Source organism: Sceloporus undulatus, chromosome 4 (genome assembly GCF_019175285.1).
Source record: "Sceloporus undulatus isolate JIND9_A2432 ecotype Alabama chromosome 4, SceUnd_v1.1, whole genome shotgun sequence".
Taxonomy (NCBI): Eukaryota; Metazoa; Chordata; class Lepidosauria; order Squamata; family Phrynosomatidae; genus Sceloporus; species Sceloporus undulatus.
Window position 1 is genome coordinate 239,424,046 of NC_056525.1, and position 15,779 is coordinate 239,439,824.

The 15,779-nt window shown below is 39.8% G+C and overlaps 1 protein-coding gene across 1 annotated transcript in view; it reads left to right on the forward strand.

Annotated features, from left to right (window-relative positions):
• Positions 1–15,779, forward strand: part of TG (thyroglobulin) — a 186,122-nt gene that overhangs the window by 152,201 nt on the left and 18,142 nt on the right. Inside the window, exons 42-44 of the mRNA XM_042464471.1 lie at positions 9,025–9,189; positions 10,649–10,816; positions 15,384–15,565. Coding sequence (XP_042320405.1) covers positions 9,025–9,189; positions 10,649–10,816; positions 15,384–15,565 — 515 coding nt within the window. The remainder of the gene's footprint in view (positions 1–9,024; positions 9,190–10,648; positions 10,817–15,383; positions 15,566–15,779) is intronic.

Consider the following 15,779-nt stretch of genomic DNA (forward strand, 5'->3'; position numbering starts at 1 on the left):
GAAAATGACTCTGGCTGTGTCGGGAAGTCTTGTAGAAAAAACTGTGTTGAGTTCACAGCAAATCCAAGCATAGCTACTTCATCTTTTTGGTCATTTCCTCCACAAATGATGGTTCATGACACTATGTGTGTGACTACATAATTTGTTAATTCGGGCTTCTGAATGTTGAAACCAGAGGCAAAAGTTCATTATGAGGCCAGTGGCCCAGAATTGCTTAACTTGAGTGGAGCAACAAATTTTCAAGAGGGTAGAAGTGATGTTCGTTCTTCCTTCCTTCCTTCCTTTTTTGTCAATAGGAGGAGGTAAAGCCATTTCCCAACTACCATAGCAGATCATCTTCTCTGCAGCACTTTCTGTCTCTCCGTAACTTACAAATACACATCTGCACGCCAGAGATGGACATAATACTTGCATATGTTAACCTCAATGAGAAAGGGTGTCTTAACACATTATGGCCTAAACACTGGATGGTCCAGCATAGCACAGTAGTTCTGCTTGTGGAACTATGCTCCAGTGTACCAACTCCCAAACTTACCATAAAGTCACTGATCCTTCTCCCAGCTACTCTTTTCCTGGTGAGTACACAGGGGGTTGGAGAAATAACTGGCCATGTCCCTTGAGTAAGACACAAAATGGTTACGCACTCTGCCACTGGAATGGCCACAATGGTGACTGCAGTGGCTCTGTGCTGGTCCAGAGGGCCTTTGCTTAATGCAGAGAGATGAAGGGAATACCAAACTCTTCATCAACCAAGAAGAAACATATGCAGTCCTAAGGTTGTGTATACCACTAATAGTGTGCCAGCCTCAGACACCCCAGTTGGTATCCTGTTGGGAAGTTTTTTGTTGTTAACTGCCCTCGAGTCAATTTTGACCCATGGCAACCCTGTGGATGAGACATCTTCAAGACTGTCCTCCACTGCTTTGCTTAGGTCTTGCAAACCCAAACTCCTGACCTCCCTAATAGAGTCCATCCATCTAGCATGTGGCCTTCCTCTCTTTCTGCTTCCCTCCACCTTTCCTAGCATTATTGTTTTTTCCAAAGAGTTCTGCCTTCTCATGACATATCCAAAGTATGACAGCCTCAGTTTTGTCATCTTGGCTTCCAGGGAGATTTCTGGCTTGATCTGCTCTAGGACCCATTGGCCATCCACAGGATCCTCAACACTCTTCTCCAGTATCACATCTCAATTGAATTTATTTTCTTCCTTTCTTCTTTCTTAACTGTCCAGCTCTCACACCTATTCATGGTAATATGAAAAACAATGGCTTCTACGATTCTAACTTTTGTGGTCCGTTGTATATCTTTACATTTTAGACTCTTTCCTAGTTCTTTCATAGCCACCCTCCCCATTCTTAATCTTCTTCTGATTTCCTGACTGCAGTTCCCGTTTCTATCAATGGTGGGATACAAACCGCCGCTTTGCGGCACTTCCCCGCCGCTGCCGTTTGCTCCACGCGGGAGCCGCAGCAGCCAAACTGCGCGGCTCCCACGCGGAGCAAAAAAGAAGCTCCATTTCGGAGCTTCTTCTTGCGGCGCACTGATGATGTCGCGAAGCGCCGCTGGCGCATTCGCGACGTCATAGGCGCCGCGACACGTCTGGACGCTATGCGTCCAGTACGTAAAGATGGCGGCGCCCATGTAGAAGGGGCGCCACCATCTTGTACGTATAGGATACGTACTAGGGTTAGGGGGTGCGGAAGCACCGCCCCTTCCTAACCCTAGTACGTATCCTATACGTACTATATGGCGGTTTGTATCCCGCCAATGTTTGGCCTCAGGTATGAGAACTCTTTTACTACTAGGTTTAATTTATCTAGAATCTCCGTTGCCATTATTTTTGTTATCTTTATGTTCAACAGTAGTTCTGCCTTGTATTCTCAGGAGGGCAGAAAAGATATAGCTATGCTGTCAGAATCATTTGCAAGCAAAGCAGGCAGCATGTGCCACTTGCTCCAATGCACAATTTGTAATGGGAAACTTGGTTGTGGAGTGGAACATCTTGTGAGTTAACCTTTATTTATAAAGCGCTGTAAATTTACACAGCGCTGTACATACAATCTTTTAACTAGGCGGTTCCTTGCCCTCAGGCTTACAACTTAAAAAGACACAACACAAAAGGAGAAGGGAGTGGTGGTGGGGAATGGGATCAGGTCCAGCAGTTCTTCTCTACCTCCGAGGCCTGGATCAGGGGAGATGGACTGGAGGGAGGGCTTGGCTTCTTAATGGATGGTTAATCTTCTTCCAGGGAGGCCTGTTGGAGCTAGCCTGCCTCACTAGTAGGTTAATACATATAAAATACATAGCAATACAGGAAATGATTCAATAAATCAGGCAATAATCATAGCCTCCAATGCAGCACTTTGGCCCCCATTGAGAAGAATTATGTACCCTGTGATATTTCTCACATTTTGGTACTTTTTTTTGCAAAACTATCATTATCCCCCAAAAGTTTGTATGGGGAGAAGGAAAATTATATAGAAATCATTTTTGAGCAAAATAACATATATTGTTTTTGCACATTTTCTCCCTAAAAGACCCAATATTATGAGCATTTTCCCTCATCAAGCAACATCCTGAAATGCAAAAATTATAAAGAAATGTAGAAAACTCTCAAGATCTCACTTAGTAAGAAGAAGACTTTTGAAATCATTCTTGTGAGAGCAAAATAAGTAAAGGTTTACACCTCTAGCACACACATGCCGTCTTTCATTTCTACACACCAGCAGTTGTATGAACTTAAGTAAAGTTTATAATTATTTGAATTCAAACATTACATTTTTGGACTGCAGGTCCCAGAATCTCCCCTCTAGTATGTTTACTGTTTGAATAATTTTCAGCATAGCATAAAAAGGAGGAAGGGGGGGGGAGAAGTGTGACAGCACCCTTAAGACTAGTTGCTTTTTATTTTCACATGGATATAAACTACTTCTTTGGATGCAGTACATCTGAATAAGTGCACTTCTTTCCATAAAAGCTCATGCAAAATTTAAAACCAGTTAGTCTTAAAGGTGCTGCCATGTTTTGTTTTCTTTCTTCTTTTGCTACTCCTTCCTTCCTTCTTTTTATGTTGGAATTTTAAAGGAAACTTTGGACAATCACTTATCAGGCACTCTCAGGCTTTGGAGTTTGGAATAGATCTAGATGACTCTGTGGTTACCTTCTTTCTTTTTATTCTGCAAGAGACTAACTCAGCTATTTCTTTTTTAAAAAATCCAGTGAAGGAGAGGCTACCACCTTCTGAGGTTGTGGAACAGAAGACTGGCCACCTTACCCACTAAGGCACCTCTTACCATCACATTCTTTCTAGTATTTAGTTGAAATCTCCTTCCTTGTCATTTGAATCTATTGGTTTGCACCCTACCTTCTTAGCCATACAAAACTAGGTTGGTCCATTTGCCTTATGACATTCTTACAAGTATTTAAAGATGCTTTTCATATAATCAAACAATCTTCAGTTCTCCAGGCCAAACACACTCTTCACCTACAATCATTCCACACAGGGCTTCCAAATATGTTTCTCATATTGGCTGTCCTGCTCAAGATGTGTTTGTGCTTTATTTTTCAAAAGATTTTGTTGTTTGATATTGAATTATTTTTTAAACTTTTTTAAATGCACGGCATCTGGAAACTTTGCATGGGGTTAGCAACAAGTTGCCCTGAGCCAAAACTGACTTATTAAGAAATCACATTTGAACCCTCCAGTTATAAAAGAAGAGACAAAATGGACTTGGTGTTCTACAAGAAAAAGCTTTCTCCCTGTGCAAAAACCTTCACTTCAGGCATTTTCCAATGTGTGTTCTCACGTGGCTGATCTGGAGGTCATCACAAGAACAAGAAGGGAGGAAACGCTAATAAACGGATGTGGATTTATTTATTAATTTTAAAAAAGAGAACTAGCACATGTTTGTTATTAAGTCTTTAGCTACTTTCTAGTCGGAGCTCCACCAAGGACAAGGAAAGAATATTACGCCCTTTAATAAAACAGTATTTTCTGTTGTTTCAAACATATTTTCAGGGATTAGCAAACGTAACTGATGCTATACAGCCTAAAGCACATTTTTAAAAAACAGAGCACAAAAATTTCTGCATACAGACATTATTTTTTAAAAAAAAATAATGAAGAAATGGCTGTAATATAGAAACAAGCAGAATATGTTAAAAAGAAAACAACAGCAGACGCTGGACAGCGTAAGTGTTAACTATGCAATGTGTAACTGACTCATTGCTTCCAAGCTTTGCCAGGTAGGGCCAACATAATCCTGTATCAAGTGAATTTAGTGGCGCACATGAGAAAGGATGTGATTTCAGTTAATTTTGAAAGAATTTGCTAAAGCGCACAAGTCATTTCTTCAGGACAAAAGTAAGTTGTAGCTTTAGAAACATGAATCCAGGAGTAAATAAAACTGATTTTTTTCCCTCATGACTGAAACTTTCATCCCCAGTGCAAAATAACGTTGGCGTGGTGTTCAACCCTCCATTTGACTCTTCTAGTTGACATGTGGATTGTTATGCACTCAGAGCAGTTTGATACCATTTTAACTACGATGGTTCCATCTGATAGCATCCTGGGATTTGTGGCATACAAAGGTACTTAAAACTCATTTCTGGAGAACTGTAGCAAACTCCCCTAGACTACAACACTAGAGCTTCCAGGCAGAGAATGCTAACTACAAATCCCAGGATTCCATAGGATGGAGCCATAAAAATTAAATGGGTGTGAAAATAGCTGTGTAGCACAGAAACCAGCATCATCCACCACCGTTGTGTTGCCAGGTTTTCAAAATAATAATAAGATACAGTCAAGATGACATGCAGGGTTGACAATACAGAAATACTGTAACTATTAATAAGTTCATGCTCTACTTAAAAAACAACAAATGAAAGTATTGATTTCAGTTAACTTAGCTATGTATTTCTCTGTGAAATTTACATATTGTACAGTACTTATTCATAGATTACATGGAGCATGCATTTCTGTATTTATGAAGGGCCCATATCCCAAAATACAGGAGTTATTTATTTATTTATTTAAAATTGGTATCCTGTTCAATCAATATAGGAGGAAAAGCTTTCCAACCTTCAAACAGGGGATATCCCTTATAAAAAGGGACACTTGCCAGACCTTTAAGGGGTAAGCTTTTTGATCCTTCAATAAGAGATAAGTGTGTGTGTGTGTGTGTGTTTGTTTACTTGCAAGTGGTCTGTCAACTTATGGAAACCCTATGAATTTCCTAAACCCAGCATGGTGTAGTGCAGGGGTAGGCAACCTGCGGCCCGTGGGCCGGATGCGGCCCGGCGAGGCCTTGGGACCAGCCCCAGCCTGGTCCTGCCGCCGAATGCCGCCGGGGCCTTTGGCCTCTCGCACACAGGGGCAAGGGGGGCAATTGTCTATAGACGCCTCAGAAACATGCATTTATATTAACATTTTTTTTAAAATCAGCAATTTTTTTTGTGTGTCCTCCACTTTTTTTTAAAAAAAGTGTCCACCATTTGAAAACGTTGTCCTACATTTGTCCCGGTTTATTTAGTTATTTAATTTTTAAAAAATTATTTAATTATTTATTTTTTGACTTCGGCCCCCCAGTTGTCTGAGGGACAGCAACACGGCCCCCGGCTCAAAACGGTTGCCTACCCCTGGTGTAGTGGTTTGAGTGTTGGACTACGACTCTGGAGAACAGGGTTTAATTCTCAGCTTGGCTACAAAACCGACTGGGTGACCCTGGGCACATCACATACTCTCAGCCTCAGGGGAAGGTAATGGCAAACCTCCTCTGAACAACTCTTGAGAAGAAAACCCCATTATAGGTTTACCTTAGGGTCACCATAAGTCGAAATGACTTGCAGGCACACAGCAGCAACAACATGAATTTCATAGGTTTTCCTTCAGCAAGGAATACTCAGGAGGAAAGTTTGTCATTGCCTAAGGCACCTGGTATTTCTTGGATGTCCTCATTCCAAGTACCAACCAATCCTGATCCTGCTTAGCATCCAATATCAGATGAGATATGGTGGCCCTCGGGGTATTTCAGCCTGGTGGAACATCTCTTATAACAAGGGATACCTGACAAAGCTATTTCTCTGGGATGATGCCTCTCCATGCCAGGTGGGAGAATCACATGGAGATCCGTACCAGGAGAAGTAAGTAGGGCACCATATGGAGTCAGCATTCAATGCCTTCATATGATGAAATGGGGTGTGAGCCAGGCAAGCTCAGCTTTCTCTGGATAGCACCCATTGACTTTAAATGAATCAGGAACCCATACAGCTCTGCTTTGTTTTCCAGATTCTTAAAATAGTTTACTTTTAAGGCAGACAGTTAAAGGGCAAAATCTTTGGGCAGCAGAAAACTAAGTGGCCCAGTGGGAGTCATAGACATCTGGTGAAAGCATAGGATTGAGTCAACGTCTCTTTCTCATTATATTTGGAGTGTAATGACACCCACACTTGGGGGGGAAAAGTGCTGTACCAAACGGTTCTTGAGACCGTTCCTGACAGTAATGGAGCAGAAAGGGCAGGCAGGGGATAAACCCCAACATTTGCTTCCCCTTCACACATGACAGGGTATATCTTTTTTTTTTTCCGGCACTGTGATTTGTTTTTTTATTTATTTGGGAGAACTGAAAGTGTGATTGGATTTGTGGATGATGACTTTCCATGCCTGCTGCACTGAGTTACTCACAGAGCAAAGGCATCCAACCAAAAGGCTTAGACACAGTTTGCATTAAAATACAATTTCTGTCAAATGCCAAAAAGTTACAGTTCCATTTTATGCCCATATATGTACTCTAGAACAAATACTTGTACAATTAATTCACACACAGTTGTGTTAATTAAAGTTCCCAGTGGGTTCATTTTCATGTAGTGAATGTTTTCCGATTAAAGTAAGCCATAGCCCTGTGCAGATTTTTAAATTTTATTTTAGATGCCTTATCTTGTTATTCTTTTTAAAAAGAAAGACGTAGTAATTTCAACAACTCTTGAGTGTTAACCAGTGTTCCAAATTCAGAATGACTCATTTGTGAAACCTTGCCTTTCTATTCTAGGTCAGATGGTATCTGATTATTTTCTACTCTCTCCATCTCAAGGAAATGTCTCTTTGCAATTACTGAACAGTATCTTTTTCAATATGTAGATACCACATTTAAAAGAATTGCAATGTCATTCCTCTGAGTGCATTGTTTAAAATGTGTTCTATAACTGTGGTTCTCAAACTTTGGTCTTCCAGATGTTTGGGACTTTGATTCCCATAATTCATGTGGATTGACCAAACTGGGTAGGACTTCTGGGAACTGAAATCTAAAACATATGGAACCACTGTCCTACAGGAGTCATGACCTATGATTTCACGAACTAGGGAGGCATTCTGGTTAAAAATGTTGTTAGAACTGATGCAAGAGAAGGTACACCACAAGATGAATCAAAAGAGCATATTCTGTTGTACAGATTCATCTTCATGGGAAATGTGAGTAGCACACAACTTTATCCCTTCCCAGGGCATTCTAGACTGGCCAGAGAAAGGATTAGAATAAGGAGATTGACATATAGAGCTGTCTCTAATAGTGGCATGTCTCTAACAATAATATGGAAATGCTGATAGACAGATTTAATGAAAAATGGTCAAGAACTTCAGATTATATAATGACAACCTTGAAGAAAGAAAATCAACATAGAGTCTGAAAATGAAGACTCTTGTTTTGGAAGGGAGTGAACAGAAGAAATAATTAAGTTGAGAACATAAGCTAGAGTGGTATAGAATATGAAATAGAAGTAAAAGTGAAAAAAGGATGGAGAAATATTCAGATTTTAGAGATTATGAGGTTTTGTGGGGGGATTTTGGACACAATGTTCAATGTATATGGTGTAAGATAATGTGAAGTATTGTCTTGTGGATATTTAAATGCTTGGTTAGTAGTGGAGTCTCCTTCCTCGGAGGTCATTAAGCAGAGGCTGGATGGCCACCTATCAGGGATGCTTTGATTGAGAGTTCCTGCATGGCAGAATGGGGTTGGACTGGATGGCCCTTGCGGTCTCTTCCAACTCTATGATTCTATGATTCTATGATTCTGTGTGTTGAATCTGTAATAAAAATTGTTTTTTTTAAAAGGAAATGTTAACTGATTAAAATAGTGTAGTTGACCAAGTCTTGTTATGGGCTAGGCAATCCAAATAGGTGACACATATATTTTATTAGTTGCTGGTGAGTTTCTGGACCTACTATAAATTAAAGTGCTGTTCTTATCTGGATCTCCTTGACAGTGGTTCCATATATGTGGAACCTTAAACAATACTCCTCCGGTTTCAGAAAAGTCAGTTCCTCTACCTAACAGTTTTAACCAGACACTTTATTACATTTGCTACATTTTAATCTCTACGTCACACACAACCAAGAGGGATTCAAGCATAGTTATGACAGAGCTGTGAATAATGCTCAGCACTTAAAATGGATTTGCTCTACACATTGTTTGATACTACTTTAATTGCCATGGGTCCATCTTGCAGAATCTTGAGATGTTTAGTTTAGTCAGTTTATTTAATGTTCAGTGCACTAGAGCTCAAGTAATGTGGTCCTCATCTTTAGTTCTCTAGATATTATATTGTGAATTTTGGCTGCCATAATTCATGACCATCAAACAAGATGGCTGAAACTTTTGAGAGATGAAGTCCAAAACAAACTCTGGAGAACAAGTTTATGCACTGCCTTGAATGACAGAACTTGAGCTTTGTAGCAGCCCTAGTGCACTAGAGCTCTAGAAGAGAATTCTAAGTACCTCACTAAAGTACAAATCCTAGGTATTTCATAGAATGGACCTATTCTGTGAAGTTGCTACAAATGCATGGGTCATATATATTTTCACTCTCTGTGTTCAGTTGCTTCATGTGCTAGACTGCTGTGAGTAATACATTGATCCTTCCAGGATTTTAATTTTTTTTATTTTTTATTTTTTGCTTTTGAAATATGCTCTGGGGAGGCACATGGGTTGACAATATACTTGATTTGGGTATCTGTTTTCTCCCTTTTAGGGAGGATCTGCATTCTCTCCAGTGTCAGTGATCAGTGAGGAGAAAGCACGGGCGCAGGCTGCTGTTTTGGCTCGCGAACTTGGCTGCCCTTCAGACAGCAGTGAAGAAACTCTATCCTGCCTCCGCCAGTTGCCTGCAAAAGCTCTCAATGATGCACAAACAAGGGTGGACCTCTTTCTTCTTTTTGGTGGCATAGTTAAAATGGGTTGGTTTTTCAGGGGCCACCATAGTGGGTAGAAAGAAAATGTTATCCTGGGTCTTAGCAGAAACTAGAAATCTTCTGCTTGTTTTTTTTTTTTTTTAAATTACCATCTAGTCAGTGTGTGCATGTGTATTTGAGGCTGCAATGCCCAGAATTGCCCAGCCAGTGTGAATATGAGGTGCTGCTGTCAAAAAAGTAACTTTTCCAGGCTCTGGTGTGTGCCTAAAAGAGTGAGCAATATCCTTTTATGTTGGCAGCTACTGATCTTTCTTTTAGTAGAAAAGCAACATATAAGTATTTTCAAATAATTAAGAGAAAAAAATATTAAGTTAAAGCAACAATCATGCACAAAATCATAATGCAAGTGTGCACAGCAACACTCTAATGTATAAAGTAGACTGGAGCTCTGTTGCAGAGAATTCAAAATACCTACCAATATAAAACTCCAGGACTATGTAGACTGAAGTCATAACTTGAAGGGCTATCAAACTCTTAGTAATGTAGATATACTCTGATATTTATTTATTTATTTATTTATTCATTTATTTAATATTCTTCTTTTTTCCTGAATGGAATTGTAAGGCCTCATTGGTTGCTTGTTCCAACTAGAGTAGGCCTGAATCAAGGGAGCTTACATAAATGTTAATATATCATATTCCCATTGATTCGGTGCATCTGCTTTCACTGTGACTTAACCACTTAGGGAGTGCTAGTTCACTGATAAGCACTATAGAAATGTACTTGCTTTTGCTATTATGACTAACAATTGAAATTAGTTCTTAGTTTTTTATTTTGTATGGATCAAATATTGTTATTGAATGCAGAGAATCAGTATAAGTTAGAAAGAGAACAGGATAGAATTAAATTGATCTAATCAGTAAGCCCACCATTAATGGACTAACTGGTAACATCAGTCTTTAAGAATCCAATTTGCCTTAACGGTCAAGCTGCAACAGTCCATTTGGGCTGCTGTTGTGTGTTTGAAGGCAGCATTGCATGGCTCAGAGGTAGACAGTATAGGCGATTAGGTATGAAAGGAACAAATGGCCGCCACCCCTAAGCTGCAACAGAGTGAAAAGATGTCTCACACCTTGATCAGGCAACAATGGTTGGAGCTGCAGATGTCTTACTGATGAACGGTTAGTAGGAACCCCAGTGGCTATGGGTTGGTGATAGCCTTGGAATGCACTAGTAAATACTAGCCATCAATGCACAAGGACAATGATGTGAGAACCACTTCCTGAGTTGTCTGTCTTCATAAAATACCTTTCAGTAATATAAAAGTCTCCTTTCTGTTAACTGCAGGAACTGCTCAGTGCCAGTGGCCACTAACCATTCTCTGCCTCATTTCATTGGCCACCATTGCCTCGATGTCTTTCCTCTTCTTCCCCAGCACTGACTGTCTCTTGATTCCCATTGCAGCTCCTAGCTATAAGTGGGCCTTTTCAGTATTGGGGTCCAGTAGTGGATGGGTCCTACCTCCAAGGGTCTCTGGCAGTAGCTCTGCAGCGTCCACAATCTCTGAAAGTTGACCTGCTCATTGGAAGTGCTCAACAAGATGGCCTGATCAGCCGAGCAAAGGCTATAAAGGTAAGTAGAAAAAAATAGCTGTAAAGCAGATTTAGAACCATAGTTGCTATGATGGAAACAGGCTAAGAAAAGAAAGAATGGATCTTTCTTCTGCTGATACAAAACTATACACTAGGGAGAAGCAATATGTCTTTCTTGGATGTTTCCTTGTCTGCATTGTTGGTTGCTGCTAGCAAACAAATTCAGAGAACAACATGGTTAAATCAGATTTTCTTATGAGGAGTAGATGATAATGATCATGATGATGATATGGGATTAATATGGGGCAGAGCTTAGTAAGTTACTTCTTGGACTACAACTCCCACTATCACCTAGCAAGCAGGGGTCTCTGGGACATGTACTCCCCAAACAATTTTCCAACTTTGTTCCAAAAGAACTATCAAGATACCACTACATGCACTTTTTGTGTGGCTTTTAGCTTGAGTTTCAGTCCATATAGGCCAGGGTTTTTAAACCAGGATTTCCTGGAGAACTAAGATTCCAAAAAGAGCTGCTGGGGGTTCTGTGAGATGTCCTGATTGGAAAAGTAAAACATTTTTGAGCTGTAGATATAGTAAATTTTATGCAGGAATTCACTGAGACCTGAAAATTATTTCAATGATTTCTCTAGGGTAAAAAGGCTAAGGCAGGCTGGTATACATTTTCAGGCCAGAAAATTTAACTAAAGTCCAAAATACAATGCAGAAATAATCCAGTTTCAGATCACTTTAACTGCCCAGGCACAATGCTGTGGTTCTGGGAACTGTAGTTTTGTGAGACATTATCCTTCTTTGTCAAAGAGCTCTGGTGCTAGAATAAACTACAGTTCCCAGGATTCCCTAGCATTGAGCCAGAGCAGTTAAATTGGTCTCAAACTGGATTATTTCTGCACTGTGTTTTGGGCCTCTGTCCCTGCAGGATCCTGGGCTCCCAAACCTGATTTCACAGACTCAGAAAGCATCACATGGAGGGAGCTCTGTGGTATCATTTTCACCATTGGTTCCCAAATGTAGACCTCCCAAAATGTTGCAGGCCAAGAACTCCGAGAATGAAACATTGGCCCTATTATTTGGGTTACACGTGCTGAAAACCACCAACATCTGTAGAACTAAATTTGAAAACTACTGGTTTATATGGGTGCTAAGGTGGAATCCACATAGTTTAAATTAAGAAGCCTGGGCTTCTCTCTAACTTACCTTTGTATGAGGATGTTTTTCTTCCCAGATGTAGGGTGGCCACTTGTCCTGCTTCACAGAGGGGAATCCTCTATTAGAAAGTGACCTCTTTTTGAAAAGCTGTCTAGTTCAAGTCTCATTGAATGATAAAGAACCTAGAAGGGCTTGTAGGACCCTTGAAGTTGCCCATCAACTAGTCCCACTTGCTCAACAGACTATGGTGAAATGGGTAGAACTTGGAAAATTTACTTTTCTGGCCTACAAATACCAGAATACCTTGGACAGCATGTCTAGTGCTGGCTATGCTGGCTGGAGGATTCTAGGAGCTGTGGTCAAAAAATAACTTTTCCCAGCACAATTCAGGTTAATACACTGATGTAGCCTGATGTCTCTCAAGTGTCTCAAACATTCATATCATATTAATGTTCTTAAAATGATATTTTGAAGCTCTGTTTATATTCCTGCACAAAATAGAGGGTATTTTCTGTTTAAATAAAATGTAGTATTTACAAGTTTTCTGCCAATTAAATTCCTCTTTTGCCATCTCTTTTCGAAATATGTTTTTACTAGCACACACACATAAATCAAAATACAAACAAAAAGAAAACAGATTTTAACATTACAAAATATAGAGTTTCCCCCCTCCCCCATTATATTACTTTATATAAAATATATGTCAAAAACTATCTGTATCTTAAATGATGTCTTTCCTCTTTCTGACGAAGCATACGTGGCTAGCCTATATGAAAAAAACATTCCACCATGTGAGATCTAATCTGCCGTTTAAAGTGTGGATTTAAAGTGCAAACACATTTACCATGTAGATCTGCCAAATGTGAAATCTAGGCCTAGTTGCACATAGTAATTCTGAGTGCAGAAACAGAGGTATCAGTTTGAACTGAATCAAGCCAACGATAAGAAATGAAGGTGGTTTATTATTAGATGTCAGTTTCTCTGGAATTATTTGGAAAGAGATGATTCAGAGCAGCTTTCCGAGCCAGTAACACATCTACTGCCAAGAAAGCACTGCAGAGGGAATGCTCAGCTTACCAGTTTTTCAAACACTGATTCAATCCAGTTTGGAGGTAGAAGACACCTACCCATTGCAATAAATAAGCTTTACCTTCTGTTTTTGAAGATATTTTTATCTTAAAAGTTTTTTTAAAACAACAAGGAAGAAAAAGCCCTCCCAAAAACTCTTGGCTCTGCTGAGAATGTGGGGTGGATGGTTGACAGCTTTCATTGTTGCTGGCTGGATTTCTGATTCATATATTGTACTATGTGTGTCTAGAGAGCTTAACCTAAGCTCATGTAGTATATTTCAATCATTGAAACTTCCCACAGCCTCATTATTACTCTCTGGCCAACTGTGACAAACTTTAGACCAGTACCCTCCAAATTTCTGGATTTGTCAGGGACCGCCTCAATTGATCCTCTGTCATCTCACTTTTCAAGTTGCTTTTTAAATGTTCCACTTTGTCTCCTCTTCTCCCACTTTCCCCCTTTGTTCTTAGCTTACTTTAATGCTGCAAACTGAATTCAAAGTGTAAACATACAGTACTTTGTATTTAACTTAGTGCAGGGAGAGGAAAAGAGGGGATCAAATGTTGCCGTTCCCAGTAGGTTCAGGCCAAAGCAAACTGCTGGATCCCTCTCCTAGCTTATGTCTTCTTCATTTATAACTTTTGCTCTCTGATGTGGTTTGGTCCTAGCTATCATTTGTTGGACACTGTGAGACTATGGCCTCTTCTAGATTGCTCTAAAGAAGCATGTGTTCTCACAATACAGCACCTTGGGGTTTGCCAGGTTTTGTTGGTTGTTGTCAGCTCCATGTCGATTTGGTCTTTTCTTTTGAGGCACTGTTTGTAACAATTTCTTGGATCTGCACTAGGTCACTTCCAAAGGTTTTTAAAAGATTGAATTATGGTTTGCTGATATGATAGTACAGTACGAAGGGCAAATTTTGTCCTGGTTGCATGACAAGCAACAACTAATGAAATGCAGAAATGCTTTCTACTACACAAAAAATCAAGGTAGATGAGCCTTCTCCAATTTTTACTCTGGCAACTTTCCTGGCATCAATAGGAAATGGCCATGGGAATGAATGTGACCAGGAGAAAAAGAGGAGAGAATAGGGGAGAGAAAAGGGAGAAAAAGGAAGATGGAGGATGAGATGAATGAGTGTGAGTTCTTGTCGCTGTTGTTGTTGTTGCTGTTGTTGTTGTTGTAGTGTGCCTTCAAGTTCTTTTTTACTTATGGCACCTCTAAGGTGAACCTATCATGGGGTATTCTTGGCAAGATTTCTTTAGAGAAGGTTTGCCATTTCCTCTCCCTGAGGCTGAGAGCATGTGACTTACCCAAGGTCACCCAATAGGTTTATGGTTGAGCTGGGAATTGAACCCTTCTCACCAGGGTTCAACCTTTCTCTCATAGTCCAATACTCAAACCAGTGAAAAAGATAGAGATTAATGAATAAGATACTTTTACTATCTTTTGGATGTGTTTTAATTATCTTAATCTTTTAAGTGGATTATTTCTGGGACCCAAGGTGGCTCAGAAAAAGAAGCCTTTAAAACTTGACAACAAAACATGAAAGCAATTAAAATCATAACATTAAAACAGCATAAAATATTTTAACAGCATACAAAAGGTAAAGGTAGAATAAAAATAAAGCACACATCCCAATAAGGAGCATCTCTGTGAATGATTTCACATTAAAAACCTGCCAATGAAAGGAGAACAGGGAAGGAGCCAGGCTAGCCTTCCATGGAAGAGAATGGCAGACGGTGGGAGCAGCCACTGAGAAAGCTCTCTCTCACTTCCTCACCAACCGAAAGAAAGCCCTCCTAGCAGATCTTAAGATTTAATAGATTTAACTTTTTATTAGCTATATTTTATTTCAACTTACATTGTATGCCGTTTTAGGTCCCACATTGGGAGAAAAGTGGGATATAAATTAAACAAAACAGACTAAACTTGGGTTTTCTCTTAGAAAATGCCATTGGGTGGTGGTGGTGGGAATAATATAATTCACAGACTGCATGCATCCCTTCTCCCACCTATCTGGACCCCCAAAAGAGCCCCCCTACACCCCCAACATTTATTTTTTTTTTGCAAGAAGGAAAAATGCTATTCCTGGACCATAAGAGCCAAACTTCCTTTAAAATGAGTTCTTGTGCCTTGATTTCTAAAGGGGGGTGGTGCAAAATTAGCCTCTGGACCTTGAGGGTTCATCCACTCCAATGTAAAGTATGAAAAGGCTATCTGAATTACAGCTTCTCTTAGCCTTGGGTTTGGGAAAAAGTGGGTAATACATAAGTGAAGAAGAAGATGTAGTCATAGAAGTAGTATAGTAGGTCTAACCTAGTATTTGGAATCTTGGTAGATAATGATCCATTTACTTCCCTAACTAGCGATATGAAGAGACCCAAGGCCGTGGCGACAGCAAAACAGCCTTCTACCAGGCTCTCCAAAACTCTTTAGGGGGAGAAGATGCCAACCCCATTGTGCAGGATGCAGCCACGTGGTTTTATTCCCTGGAGCATTCATCCACTGAATATGCCTCATTCTCCAGAGCTTTGGAAAATGCCACTCGGTAAGGCAAACATTTATGTTATTCTGAATGGTTAACTCATCTCTCTCTCTCTCTCTCTCTCTCTCTCTCTCTCTGTATGTTTGTGTGTACATGTTAAATATACCCCCTTGCCCTTTTCTACAGTCCATTTTGTCTTCCTGCTACTATTTTAAAAATAATTATGCATAATAATAATAATAATAATAATAATAATAATAATAATAATAATAATAAT